A 15,012-nucleotide genomic window follows, 5' to 3' on the forward strand; every position below is an offset into this window, starting at 1 on the left:
GTCAGATATCACAACTTAAATAGACCCTTGCAGGAGGAATATATTCTGTCCAGAACAACAGAATTTAAGACAAACCAATTCTTGCTAACATCAATTATTTATTGGAACTATGTCATCTTAGAATTCTGAACCAACTGATATTGATTAGGCCAATTTAAAACTTCAAAATGATGCCACATTATGGCATCTTAAGGACACCGGACGGCAGATCCTCTTCCTGTAATGCCAAAAAATAAGATGCCCTTCAATTTCGATTACAGGACATCCTATCTGATATTGTCTAGCAGTTGAGGTCAGAGTTCGCCATCTCAGGACTCAGGATTGGAAATTACAAGAATTTTTATTCAGAAAACACAAGAAAAAAAAAATCTTAGCTGCAGGTAACAAATGGTAATAGTGCTAACTGGTGAGATAAAATATTATGTACTATTGAAGATAACTTTCTGCAAATCTATTTACACACACCTAAGTTCCTTTTTACTTTCAAAAATTTATGCTTCACTCAAGAATCATCATAACACACAAATTGCAGAAAACAAAATGTAACCGTAGAAACAACACTATGATAGGACTTGGTAAATTTGAGGTATGTATACTTTACATCACCTGCCATACTGGACGACTGCTTCTTCCTGAACTGTCATAGACGAGCATGAACTAGAGGCAATGCTTAACCCCAAAAGGTTTGTTGTAGAGACAGAAGAAACAGAGCTGCTAGGCAGATAACCAGAGTTAGATCGAAACTTTGGCAAATCCATTAGAGGTTCATTTGGGTTCACGAAAAGCTGAACGACTTTCCGAACACTAGGCCGTGAAGATGGGTCTGGATGTGAACACGCGAGGCCAATAGATAAACCAGTCAACATTTCATCTTGATTGAAGTTGTTTTTAAGCTTTGGATCCACACACTGCAACAATTCACCTTTTCCATGGAGACCCCATACGTGATCGACTAAGCTTTTTTCTTCCATTGTACTGATACATCTCCTTCCACACAAAACTTCAAGTACGACAATTCCGAAGCTGAAGACATCACATTCTAGTGTAGCTTTGCCAGTATAACCGCATTCTGGTGCTAAATATCCTAGAGTGCCAGCAACATTTGTTGTTAATGAAGCTTCATCTGGGAGTAACCTTGCTAACCCAAAGTCACCCAAATGGGCATTATACTCGGAATCCAACATCACGTTGTTTGGCTTAACGTCACGATGAACAACAGCACTACCACACTCTTTGTGGAGATACAATAATGCGGATGCCAACCCTGTTAAGATCTTGTATCTAGTGTGCCAGTCCAGGGAGCCATTGCAGATGAAGCGGTCAAGGCTACCGTTAGGCATGAACTCGTAGACAAGGAGGAGCTGATGATGTTCATGACACCAACCTAGAAGTTGGACGAGATTTATGTGCCTTAGGCGTCCAATAGTGCATATCTCTGCCAAATATTCCCGTTCACCTGTAATGATTTTTAAAGGTATTATAAGTTACAATCTGAGTACTTTCATTTGGTTTCTGTAATATACATGAACATGCAGGTTCAATATTGTAAACCTTCCTAGTTAATTATGCAAGAGTTGTCATGCTATCCAACAGAACCCAAGCAAAAATTATAGCAAACCTTGTTTTGAAGCTGCTGATATCTTCTTGACAGCTACGGTGGAGTGCGAGTCCGATATGATGCCACGATAAACACTCCCAAAGCCTCCAGCCCCCACTAAGTTCTCTTTGCTGAAGTTATTTGTGGCCTTTGACAGTTCCTTAAAACTAAAAATCTTGGGGCCATTCGCAGCAACCCGAGACCTACTCTCGATGTCTTCTTCCTTTGAGTTATCCACGCATTTTGGCCGGCAAGTTTTTACCACTCCATACGTGCATATGGCCAACAGCAACACACCAGTCAGGACAGGAAAGATTATTACAAGAATATCTTTTATCTTGTGATTGCTGTTAGGATCATGAATTGTAGGATAATTTGGTAATGGGAACGAAGTGAAAACCCAGTTAAGAATCTGATGCGACTCTGACACAAGTCCAGTGGAGCCTGTAAATCCCACATAAACCCAATTTGGAACTGTTTTTGACATTTTAATTGAAAGACTGAGAACAGACACTAGAAGGGAGCCAGCATATGCCACTGAAATTTGGAGTTTCTCCCCCCACCCATCATAGTCGATCTTAACCTTTACCCATCTTCCACTTTTGAGATTCACACCAATGTTGTTGAGACTGGATGTCACAACAGATTTTATGCTCACTGTGTCTATCCCAACATGGTTGTCGTCAGGGTCAAACTCATTGTTCTGGAAAGTGTCCAATTCCACAGCTAGTTGCTGAATTGTGCTACCTGCAGTGAAGGAATTTAAGCATAAAATGAACAATCTGCATAAAAAACCTATAAAATTCCTGGGCATGAAAATGACCAACAAGACAACAAAATATACACCTCAACAACTTGAAAACAAGAGAAACCAAAGAAAAATGTGATCGGTTGGCAGTATGAGAACAGCTTTTTCAAAATTACACACTTGATTCGAGTTATGAATTCAGTATTCTTAATTTCCAAAAACATGCTTTATCTTTATTTTCACCTTCAGTACTTCGATTGAGGAGACCTAAAAACGACCCATGGCTGTTGGCTGGCGAAGGACTGCTGTCAGGTGCCATGATAAATGTCATTCCCTCACCGAAACCTGTTGCATTTGGGTTCGTCGATATCCTAACATCAAAGGTAGTGGAGAAACCTGCCGGCCAGGCAAGAACAGGATACTTATACAGAACACGACCAACAGTATTTGTTGGCACGGAATTTAAGCTGCCATTATCTAGAGCCCTTGGGGTGATATCCAAATATCCATCACCAGCCACAGCAGAACCTGAACAGATGAGGTCTCCACCTTCATCACAACTATTAGAATTAAAAGACGGGAAAGAGAAGCTTATAGGATCAAAAGCGCTTACAGATGCTTGATTTAGAAAGATAGAGAATGTTAAAAGCATCAACATGGTTTGAGAAGAATTTGAACTGAAGAAGAGAAGTGATTACCATCATTTATATAAGTAGATGCAGCAGAAATATAATTAAGCTTCATATTTGAATTCAAACTTGTTTTTTATGTGTTTCATCACTTCATTGGAAGATGATGTTGCATAGCATCATCAATACCCTTCATTTGTTTGTTGGGGAAGTTATTCTCTTTTAGCAATTGTTAAAGAGTCAAGAAAAAATAATAAAAGATGCATTGTTTTGTCTTATCTTCAAGAACATATTTGCAAAAAGTTGGACCACTTTAGCTTAATATTGATAAAATTAAAATAGATGCATATTTTTGTCACTACAGATATTTTTCAACTTTACCTGGGAGTAGAAATTTTCTGACTGGGCAGGTAACGCCGGTTTTCTTTCCCAAAGAGAATGCATCAACAAGTAGATCTTAGGCTAATAATTTTTGTTCTACGCATTGCTGAGACCAATGAACCAATGAAACCACCGAGTAAACGTAGCAGTATGGTGTGCAATTTATAGCCAAGACTTAAGTCGTGAATATAGAATCATCAAAGTCACTTACCTCAAGGCATTAACTGACTCTGTTCTGAGTGGATCAACGCTTGATACTCTTAGCAAAGTTCCTGTAAGGCTTGGAAAATTCACCAAGTTGATTACACAAATGAAATTCGAGACTTGTCTATGATTAAAAACAAACAAAAAAAAAAAACTTAACCTTTGCATCAGCACTTCGATATGAACTTTATACTGAAAAGAACCTGCACAATTAGGATATACAGTTAAATGCAATCACCAAAGAGTTTCTAGAGAAAAGAGGACCTTCACTGTCCACAGCCTGTCGCCTCAATATCATCTAAGTGATCAGATTTTATGGTTAACCTTGTGCCCAATCTTATCTGGATAACCACGAACAAGAAAAATAAATTGCTGTGGCTCTTATACCTTCGTGCTATTCCTATTACTAAGTATTACATCATGACAGAATTGACAGACTGACACTCAATTCCCTGCTCCGACAATTGTACAGGATTTGTAATAAATCCTCACCATTCTTCCAAGTGCTTTGGAAGGAAACCTGTACCGCTAATGCAACTATAAGCTTGCATCCTGCAAAGCATTATTATTAAAAAATACGCCAATAAACATACTCAAGCATTCTGGTTTTTGAATCTTGACACATGATGAAATCAATTGATCTCAGTGAACAAAATTCCCCAAAAGGGAGATGGTGAATAATTTCATTAAAAGATTCAGGATGGTAAGTACTCAACAAGCTAAACATTAGAGACAGAGTATGAATAATAATACTTATACAACAATCAGTTACATGCATTATAAAGTAATCCACACAAAGCACTTGAGCTTTAACTATTTCCGTTATCTGGATAGGTATTGATCCTTTAAGTTAAATGTCAAAACTGTATTTCGGATCTTTGCAACTTTCATACTGATGAACCTGTAAGCTTCCAGATACTTGGTCTTTGTTTTCCTTGGCTTAGCAACACTCAGATAGAGTAAGTACCTATAGAGAAAAACAATGCAGGAAACTCAAACAATATGTTGATCAAGTTCAGTATCCTAAGATACTTGTATTCACAGGGGGGAGTCGATAATACAAATGGTTTACCTACAACTGCTGATTAATAGTGGGGAGTGGTACATAAATATCAGGAACTTTCCCAGTGAATAGAATTACCAGGCCAGCAACATATCTGCAGAATTGGTTACCATGGGTATATATAATACATTAGAGATGGAAGAGACATAATGGATGATTTAGAGGATGTAAGGCCTGCATTGCCATCTCAATGCCAAATATCATCTTATGATAATATTATGAAGTGTGTCTAATACTTTACCCAGCTATTAAGAGGACAAAGGCAAGAACACCCAAAACATATTGATAGCACTTGTGCCTTGGCTTCAAAAGGTTCTTGTCATAACCAGCAGGAACGTACTTGCGACTCACATATCCAAATTGTGGACGAATTAAGAGGACAAATCCGAGGAGAAAACCCGAAAGAAATCCTCCAATATGGGCAGAGGCATCAACTTGAGGGAGAAGACTAACAGCCAAATTGATGGCAATTACAAATATTAAGGTGAAAAGTGCTGCACACTGCAAAAAGGAAACAAAACAGGTATATATGTAAATGTAAAAATGAAATTGCATAAAACTTGATAGATCAACCTAACTAAGATGATTTTAGGAAACAATTAAAAGTGCACCTTATTTGCGTAGATTGTCCAATTGGTGATGAGTTCAGAAAGCATGGCTCCTAAGAGTCCGAAAAGTGCACCCGATGCTCCAACGGATATGGTTGACCTCAGATTAAGAGAAGATAACAAGCTCCCACCAAATCCAGAAAGAACAAACAAGAGCCCAATTTTCACTGCAAAATCAAACATTAAGATAATCATTTGAATCTGAATGATACATAAATGTTTGGAATCTCAAAATGAGTAGTTCATATATACTTGATTCTTACAAAATCCAAACTCTTGTTCAAGGCGAACGCCAACGAATAAAAGACTCATCATATTAGCAACTAAATGTACAACTCCAGCATGAAGCCAAATGCAACTGATAAGGCGCCATGATTGACCTTCATTCACCACTAATTTCCACTCAAGGGCTCCCAATTTTTCAAGCCTGCAAAAGGTACAACATAAGATAATTTACCAGCCTCTTCCTCTAAGTTCATTGACATTGATGCTTTCCTCATCTAGTATCTGGTGGTCAGTAACAACTCAACCACAGCACTGAGAGTTCAATTGCAATATGAACTATAGCATAACGAAACCCATTGAAGTAACATACCAATCCATTTTTAAAAAAATTGGACAATTAGACTGTTCCTGCAAAACCTTGCGATAACAACACCATTGCAATTCAGAACCAGGCACTTACCATTCAATGCTCACCAAATTGCACCTACCTACCCTTCTATGATCCACAATTAAACAATTTTCGCACATTAAAATGAAATTTTACACAAAAATTATCTCTAATCTCCACATGCATTTAAACATTTATACCCTAATCACATAGAACAAAAATGTACAGAAACCTAATTACAGACAATTCATTAGAGAGGGATAGAGAATTTACGTGGTGGTGGAAGGCCCAAAAAGGGGATTCTGAGAGAAAGGCTGAAAAGCGAATCTACCCAAACCAGGGAGAATACAATCATTGCTAGTTGAAGGACAATCATTCACATACAAAGAGTAAATAAAAGCTGCAACATCAACCATGAAAATGAGCGGAACCAGCCACGGAAACCAAGATTTTTGTGATGGTGGACAAATATGAAGCTGGGGATTATTATGATTATGATGTTGTTGTTGTTGATGAGAATTCATAACGAGATGAGGTGGTGGAGGTGGAAGAGGTCTACCATATTCAATATCATCTGATGATGATGATAATGTAGACGGTGGGGGTTGTGGTGGTGGTGGTTGTTGTTGTTTCTTCCCCATTGTTTAAGAGGGAGAAACGATGTTAAGGTTTGGTGGTTGCGGTGGTGGTGGTGGAATGCGTACAACGCCTACTTTTTGAGCAGGCGATGACGCTTTCTACCGTACACCGTGTTGGTGTTGTAGATATGTTGTTTGATGATGGTGGTGACGGGTGGAAAGTCGGACAGACTGATTTTGCTCTGTTTTTGAGGGAGAGATTTTGGCGGGTTAGCAACTAACTGATGAGCAAATGATCCAAGAAAGAGTCAATGGCCAAGGAAGGTTGGTTATGTTTAGGGTTTTATTTTTCTTACTGTAAAATTGAAGGATTTTGGTGACTTTTGATTGGATAAGGAGTTAATTAACAGTATGTTAGGGTGCATCTAATGATCTCATTGTGGAATTATTAAATCGAAATAAGATTGAAATGTCATATAAATACTTCCTGTAAATATATACATATATGTCTTTGGTAAGGTTATAATTGTGAATTTATTCATTCGTAAATGGTGATATCGACTTTAAAAACATCTCTCTTCTAAAAACCTTTAAAGAAACGAAAACTTCCTACGCTTGAAACAATATGCTCCTTTGGCAAAGCAGCCTCGTAAACGTCTCTACTTCTTGCTAGTATCTCTCTACCTGTTCTAGATTTAGTTTGTTTGCATCTTTGATTTTTGTTTTTCGTTATTTTTTTCTTTCTGTTGTAGACCTAGGATTTCAGTTTGAGTGTTTGTTCTGATTTTTTTATTGTAATATGTATCTACTAGTAAGTAATTGTTTGTGGTAATGATGCTTCCAATCAAGGGGGTGATTCCTTTTTCACCGGAAGAAAAACTTCATTTTTCGATGGAAGCGACATCAACATCAACAAAAACCAAACTAGAAACTAGAGATTTAATTCCATCAACAACATCATCAACAAGCCCATAAGTTAATTCATTAACAAAATCACACTGATCAACCAAAACTCCTTACCAATCAGACTGATTCACTAAAACTCCGACCGTTTCACCAAGACTCATAAGACCTATGCTACTCTTGTTACTGTTGTTACTCAAAAGGCCGATGTTGTTATCCTTGTTATTGTTACTTCTCTTTACGAGATCTTAAGGAACCTGATTTTTTTTCCCAGGCTGGATCGTTCAAAGATCCCACTGCTGCAAATTTGTGGTGGTGCAAAATTGTTTTGGTTAAAATATATATGGCCTCATAGCATTGATTTTCTACTATTATCGTCACCAGGGTCTTTGGGTATGGCTGGAATGGTTGATTCTGTTGAGAATTCGGCCAAAACTTGGAGAATAGTAATATCTTTGATGTCTGTAATTTGATATGTATCTCTGTAACCTTTTAGATTTTAAATCAGTTCTATCATGGAAACTCTGATTTTATGAAGAAAAAAAAGTGAATGGTATAGAAGTACATGTTTTTTATTCTTCGACGATGCCTATTGTGGATAATGATTTTTAATTATAAAAAATACATTTGCAATGGATTGGGCTTTTTTACCTAGCCGATTATGGATGATAATATTCAATAATGATGATACATTTAGGATCAGCTGGGTTTCTTGATATTTTTACCTAACCGATTGTAATGAGTCGATGGGATAATCCAGCCTCTTTTAAGTAAAAATTTGATGTGGAACTTTACCCCACACCTGACCAGGAGAAGGTGGGCTCCATCACCTAATCCCCTTTTGCTGGAAAACAAAATGCATAGAAGAGAAAAGAAACACACTTATTTTGAAGTAAATCAGATTTTGTATGATGTAAGGGTGCAAAAGTAATTTACACAAGTGAAGGGTGGTATTACATTAATTGACAATTATGATAAACCTTATCCTGCCACCATAGATGACATAGTCCTCTAGCATTTTGCAAAACGGTGCCTTCAAAATCATTCTACAAGCTACAAACAAGTTTATATAAAGGCATTAATTTAAAAATTGATATGTGTACACAAAATCACCGTTCTATTATATCTTAATATCTTAGAGCATTTTCATTTGGTGTATGGGATTCTAATAAGAAATTGGATGACACGTTATAATCTAAATAAATAGGTTATTTGACTAAGTTTTCGTTCAAAAGACTCTGATCAAATGTTAAGCCAAACATGAATTTAGAAATTTTACATGAAAAATTAAAAGAGCATTTGGGTTTCTAGAGACTCACGTACGTAATTTTTCACTGAAAATTTCTTTATATATGTGTGTGTGATACCATTATATTCAGTGATTACTTTAGCTATTCTTATGTCTTGTCATCCATATTTTAGAGTTTTCATACTTCATTGGAGATACCTTTTAATTTGGAAAGAACATAAAATAACTATTAAAAATGTTTTGAATTCTCTTTTTTTTTCCTATTAAGAAAGCACATAAAATCAAATAAGTTGGTTAGAAAGATCTTTCTTAATATCATAGGTTCTCTTTTTATAAAAGGACATACCCCAACCATATTCAGCCTTTTTTTGTGATTAAGAAAACTATATCACATTTGTAAATTGTGATTTTGTGATGAAAAAACAAAGGGAAAAGTGTTATTTCATATCTCATTTCCTCTCTCACGGACATGTCCACAGCTGACTCCATGGGCATAAGAGCGACTCAAGCGCAACTGACACTCTGTTATATAAAGCAAATCTAGAGTTTCAAGCCCTACCATAAAAATTTAAGGGATGAGATTTCACGAATCTCGCCATGTGAGCCTCATAATTAGCTCTTACTCATGTTCTGATAGGCCCACTAGTAATATCAAAGAACGTTCTCAATCACGCATCAAGAGTCACGAGCTCATATTAATCTCATACAAATCGAGATTATGGCGTACTAACAAGCCTTATTATCATGCACGATCCTCATATCCAGTCTAATATATATAAGCATGTTTATGACTAATTAACATTATGAATCTACGCGACACAAATTAAATCGTCACAAGGACGATGCAAGACAAGCATGACATGGGCCTGACTAATACACCCTTGCACGAACAAGATCAGTGCATCCTTTCAGGTCAATGCGGAAGCGAAGTAAGGAAGATTGAAATATGCTAAGAAAAATCATCTTAGATTTGGGGACCGGAACACAAAGCTCTTTCATACTAGCATTCTACGAAATAGGAGAAGAAACATGATTACCTCTACCAAGGATACTTTATTAATATTAACGACAAACAAAGGGACACCCTCTCATTTATTGACTTCCCTCTTTACTCGGATTGCAAATATGCTTACTATATGACGTACAAAGACAGTAGTGAATTGAGAATGATAGAATAGCAACCATCCTCTTAGCAGAGGAAATATACATGGTAGTTAAGGAAATATCTAGTGACAAGGCGCCTAGGCCAGATGGGTTTAATGTGAGATTCTTTCAGCATCAAATGGCATATAGTAGGTCATGGTATTGTAGTTATGGTACATCATTTCTTTGGAACTAAGCACTTGTCTAGGGAAATGAACTTAACCTTTCTAGAACTCATTCCAAAAGTTTTAAACCCTTTAAGTCCTGATGAGTTATCATATTAGCATTTGTAATCCAATAACCTACAAGATTATTTCAAAACTTCTGGCTAATAGGTTATGATCTGTGATGTCCAAAATCATCTTTTTGTTCCAATTAGCCTTCATGAAGAATAGGAAAATTATGATAATATCCTTGCCCGAGAAGTCATGCATTCAATAAAGAAAAAAAAAAACGAAAAATAAAGGTAAGGACGACACCCTAGGGATTGGGCTAGATATGAAAAGGCATTTGATAGGGTAAGTTGGACTTACCTCAAGAGCATTTTAGGAAATATTGGATTTTTAGAAGATTGGTGCGCAATGATTTACGAGTGTTTCAATATCCTTTATATTGTTGTCATGTATAACGGGGTCCCTGGTGTAGCGTCCCTAAAGCTAGCAGCTGACTAATCCGAGAGATTAACTAAATAAGAGGCACTAAAAATCTAAAACATTTACTTAAACATTCAATTAAGAAAACTGTTACAAAACTTAACCCAAAAACTAGCCCCATTCAGAAATATATAAATAATAATTCCTCTCAAATGATACATATACAATTGTCATTTGGTTTGCAAATAGAATATACAACATAATAAACATAGCAGAAGACTCAACGCCACAAAGCTTCCACTGCGCAACCCTGATCTGTCTCTGAAACTGAAAGTGGGAATGGGTGAGCACATCATCCCTGAAAGGGGTGCCCCGCAGGAATAACAACTAGCTTTCATGTAAACATTAATGTGATTCGAAGACAATGCAGATTTTATCGAAAGTCGTTAATACTCGGAAAGACAGTAAAACACAAAGTAAAAACTTCTTCAAAGACATCCATAAATAACAGTAAGCATCCATGTATGAGATGTGTGTTTCCGCACATAAGGGAAGAGTAATATTGATGCGAACTCCACACAGAATAGGTAATATTGTAGTGTATCGCCCTATCCATAGAATACTGAATATATAAAGGAAGAATAATACTGTTGTGTATCGCCCTAGCCGTGTAATATTGCGGTGTATCGCCCTAGCCATAGAATACTGATATTGTGTCGGCACACATCTCATACCACACAGAGCACGCAAAGATATGCATGAATTTCACAACACCAAGATTGATTTGTAAAACAATAATGAATACAAGAGAGTTCGTTATCGATTCCCACCTCTTTTGATGACAAGCCTCGCCTACCTTGAGATCCACGATCCACTGGTTCATCCTTTGAATCGATTGTTGTTAGTAACTAACTGTTAATCACACAAGAACTCTAAGAAACTAGCCAAAATGGCTCAAACAAGAATCATACAAGTCTAACTAATGGTTCCAAGCCCATTTATGACTAGGCCTGTCAATGGAAGAATATCCGCCGGATATTTAGAAATCCGATATCCGACATGTTAAGCACTACCGGATATTCGATATTCGATAATATCCTATAGGATATCAAAATCAGATATCGATTCCGATAGGCTAAGCTGTCGGATATCCGATAGTATCCGGTTATAACAAAAAAGTTTAAAAACCCTTGTAAAACATTTTCATAATTGACACTTATGGGATATTTATCCGACAATATCCGATAATATCCGATACTACACTCGAAATTAGGATAAATTACAAATAAGTTCCTATACTATCGGATATCGGATATTAACATTTCGGATGGGGTCTAATCCGTTTCCGATATGTTAAGGAAGAAATATCCGATAAAATATCCGATCTGATATCCGATATCCGATAAAACGGATAAAATCCTATAGGATCTCGAATACTCGGAAACGGATACCGGATATCGGACAAATATTGACAGGCCTATTTATGACTTTAGACCTTTTCATTCTCTATCTTTAGCATAGCTAAGGTTTACTAATTGAATTAGATTGATTCAATAATCCATTAGCTAAGTCTCATGAACATCCACAACTTTATAGAAGGAACCGAAAGCTAATTCAGACCATACGAGGTTCAAACATCAAACTAGGAAATCTAGTCCTAAGCCCAAGTCTACTAAACAAGTCCATTAATCAAACGCCTTGTCTGTCTGGTCAACTAACGGTCACTAATGGTTCACGTTTGGTCAGAAGGAGTCAATTAACAGTCAACGTCTAAGTCTAGTCAAAGGGTCAAGTCGATCAAGGTCCACTGAGTCAAGTCTGGTCAGGCCTAGTAACTGAGTTAACTCAGTCAGACACATTAAGTCAGCTAAACTGACTGGGATGACTAACAGGTATACTTCTACTGCAGACAACTTCAACTCTACTTCTTACATTTTCAAATCTACCAAACTAAAATTATACTCCCTCCGTCCCACTCCTAAGTGACCTATTTGAAATTTGCACAATTTTTAAGGCAAGCAAGGAAAATATTACTTTTAAGCATTTTTTACAATTATACCCTTATGAATAATAACTATCGAAATTTAGAAATGGTTTACCTCTCAAAATACTCCACGGATGTCCGCAAACTTCATACCATTGAAAAGCATTTTAAAACACCTACGTAACGAATATAAACATGCCTATCAAATTATGCATATTTCGTATATTCTTTATAATTAACTAAAAGGATAATTCCGGAACATCTCATTGTTTAATGATATAGATCACTTATCATTGGGACAAAATCTAAAATCAAATAGGTCACTTAGGAGTGGGACGGAGGGAGTATATTCATTCATAAAACAAACTTTGAAGTTCAAATACAAATGCAAGCTAAGCCTACCTGCAAATGCAGTAGCTGCAACATTCTTTCAACATCTTTACGATCTCATTCTTCTTACACCATACACTCACTACCCATCTCAGCTCAAGTCTAACTCCAACATCCTTGTTCTCCACTAGCATCTCTCCTGCAACAACAAGATTCCACTAAAACCTACCACTAACTACAACCATAACATCAACACTTTATTCTGCACATCTTCAGTATTTAAGAATTCCATTATTTCATCCATATGACAGAACCTGCACCACCACATATAGTTGAACTGCAACTGCAACTTCAATAATACTGCCACATTAACTTTAGTTTCAGTTCCAATTCTGTCATTACTAGAACAACACCAACAATGTCAAGCTTCAACTAGAACTACTCCCATTATACTTTACATCTCTACCTGCAATTTGCAGTTCACCGCCAACACAACACCTGCACTTCATATCACATCTCCACCAGACCAATTCATATCAACTCTTGTACTCAGTCACAACAATCTAATCACTCCCCATATTACCAATAATCAGTTCAGTTCAGAACATCATTAACAGCCCTGACTATTCATAGATTACATTCATTATCTCAATTCCACAATCACTAACTCAAATATCAACTTAAGATACACCCACAACTTCACTCTAAACTCATCCCAATCTCAGTTTCATTCATAATCATACAAACCCAACAACATGAATTATAACTTTACTAAACTGACAGAGCAACACAATTACCTCAATACGATTCCACTTCAGCATTTGAAATTAAACTCTTCTTCTTACTTTAACTTGATTCAGTAACTCATTTTAAAACTAAACACCCCAACAATTCAATTCCATCTTTGATTACCGAGAAACCCTAATCTCAATTTGGGGAAGAACACATGAACCCCAATTCTTCCTCAGAACATCTCCAACATCTAATTAACTTCACCCGTTTCTCAATCGACTAAACCCACTTCTAATCATCTATTTATAGCATCATCTTCACTTTCTAAATCTTCTCAGAGTTATTCTCATGAAACCCTAGCTTACAAATTCATCACTGAATCATCTTCAGAACTTCAATTAAACACTAACCCCTTTGTTATTCATCACCAACTACTCGAATCTTTTTTTAATCAATCAATTTCTCCATAACTTCATCTCACAGAAACCCTAACTCCCTCAATCGCTAACCACGAATCAACACCACTCTCATCTCTTCATCACCATCAGCAACATCTTCTAATTCATCTGTTCTAACTCATCGATTATCTCTCTCTCAAACCAACTCTCAAATTCGCAGAGGAAGAAGAACAGGGAAAGGAGAAGAAGCGGAAGAAGAATAGAGAAAGAGAGCGAGTTTATCCTCTCGGCTGAGCTCGCGGATAAGGCTGACCAAAACTTATTAAGGCACCCACAAAATTGATAGGGGCAGCCACTCGGTCTAGATGCAAAATAATTATTTTTTCCTTCAAACAAATCTGATGATATCTCCTTCATCTGATGTCCGAATTACACGTTCGAGTAGTCCATTCTGCTTAACTTTTCGAGATATATCCAACGACACTAGTCACGTATATATATCGTTGTTAGATTAGTTCCTATTAATTAACGTTCGTGTTAAACTAATTGAATCATAAGCGGCTAAATCGCCTCTTGACTAGTCTAATAGCGTTGACGAGCTTGAGGGTCCTTACACCTGGTCCTTTCTCTACTCATTTTAGAGGTCTTCGGCAAGGGTATCCATTGTTCCCTCTATATGAAGGATCTCTCCTGGCTTCTCAAATATGCGAAACTGGATAGAAAAAGTAGAGGTATTAAGGTTACCAAGGACAACGTCACAATCACCCACATGCTCTTTGCTGATGATTGTCTTATTTTCACTAAAAGAACCTCGTTTGAAGTTAGGAATTTGCTAGATATTATAAAAAAAAATTAGTAATGCCTTTGGGAAGATGATAAACTTCTAAAAGTCATGAATCATTTTCGATAATTCAATGACAAACAAATTTGGAAAAATGATCATGAGAATCTTAAAGGTTCAGAAATTCCAAACTTCTGGTTATTATCTTGGGCCTCTTATGTTCATTGGAAATGCTAAAGTGAAGAGCTTCGAATCTACGATTATTAGAGTCAAAATCCGACTTCAAAATTGGATAACAAGACTTACTTTTATCCAACAGGATTTCTGATGGGGAAAAAAGGAAGGTAGTAAAGGACTTGTGAAGCTTTGAACAAACCCACTCATCTAGGAGGACTAGGCTTCTGAGATCCTCTCACAAACAACTTTTCCTAAATAGGTAGATTCACGTGATACCTAATCACCAACTCGGATTCTCATT

The 15,012-nt window shown here is 36.7% G+C and overlaps 2 protein-coding genes and 1 long non-coding RNA gene across 3 annotated transcripts; all 3 read right to left on the bottom strand.

The window, feature by feature from the left end:
* Window positions 1–89: 89 nt before the first annotated feature.
* On the bottom strand, window positions 90–3,344 carry LOC113340932 (L-type lectin-domain containing receptor kinase IX.1-like). The gene is made up of 4 exons (XM_026585985.1): window positions 2,589–3,344; window positions 1,619–2,344; window positions 607–1,456; window positions 90–217 (listed from the first exon to the last, which is right to left on the bottom strand). Exons 1-4 carry the CDS (start codon window positions 3,001–3,003, stop codon window positions 163–165), a joined length of 2,046 nt encoding a protein of 681 aa, XP_026441770.1. The 5' UTR covers window positions 3,004–3,344; the 3' UTR covers window positions 90–162.
* An 861-nt stretch (window positions 3,345–4,205) lies between these two features.
* On the bottom strand, window positions 4,206–6,700 carry LOC113340934 (RHOMBOID-like protein 5). The gene is made up of 6 exons (XM_026585986.1): window positions 6,117–6,700; window positions 5,494–5,657; window positions 5,234–5,397; window positions 4,864–5,123; window positions 4,632–4,716; window positions 4,206–4,526 (listed from the first exon to the last, which is right to left on the bottom strand). Exons 1-5 carry the CDS (start codon window positions 6,482–6,484, stop codon window positions 4,632–4,634), a joined length of 1,041 nt encoding a protein of 346 aa, XP_026441771.1. The 5' UTR covers window positions 6,485–6,700; the 3' UTR covers window positions 4,206–4,526.
* Window positions 6,701–10,480: 3,780 nt separating this feature from the next.
* LOC113341087 lies at window positions 10,481–14,025 on the bottom strand. Its single transcript, XR_003355773.1, has 3 exons — window positions 12,696–14,025; window positions 12,409–12,469; window positions 10,481–10,636 (listed from the first exon to the last, which is right to left on the bottom strand). It is a non-coding gene; the product is annotated as an uncharacterized LOC113341087 (long non-coding RNA).
* Between the last annotated feature and the right edge of the window lie 987 nt (window positions 14,026–15,012).

The sequence above is a fragment of the Papaver somniferum genome, unplaced genomic scaffold (genome assembly GCF_003573695.1).
Source record: "Papaver somniferum cultivar HN1 unplaced genomic scaffold, ASM357369v1 unplaced-scaffold_24, whole genome shotgun sequence".
Lineage (NCBI taxonomy): Eukaryota > Viridiplantae > Streptophyta > Magnoliopsida > Ranunculales > Papaveraceae > Papaver > Papaver somniferum.

Excerpts from the sequence above, each read along its gene's own strand:
- LOC113340934 (XM_026585986.1), bottom strand. The coding sequence starts at position 6,484 with ATGGGGAAGAAACAACAACAACCACCACCACCACAACCCCCACCGTCT. Across the intron at positions 5,658-6,116 it reads TTTGGGCCTTCCACCACCAC|GCTTGAAAAATTGGGAGCCC; the intron begins GTAAATTCTCTA and ends TACCTTTTGCAG. Across the intron at positions 5,398-5,493 it reads TGAACAAGAGTTTGGATTTT|TGAAAATTGGGCTCTTGTTT; the intron begins GTAAGAATCAAG and ends TTGATTTTGCAG.
- LOC113340932 (XM_026585985.1), bottom strand. The coding sequence starts at position 3,003 with ATGTTGATGCTTTTAACATTCTCTATCTTTCTAAATCAAGCATCTGTA. Across the intron at positions 2,345-2,588 it reads CCTCAATCGAAGTACTGAAG|GTAGCACAATTCAGCAACTA; the intron begins GTGAAAATAAAG and ends CCTTCACTGCAG. Across the intron at positions 1,457-1,618 it reads ATCAGCAGCTTCAAAACAAG|GTGAACGGGAATATTTGGCA; the intron begins GTTTGCTATAAT and ends AAATCATTACAG.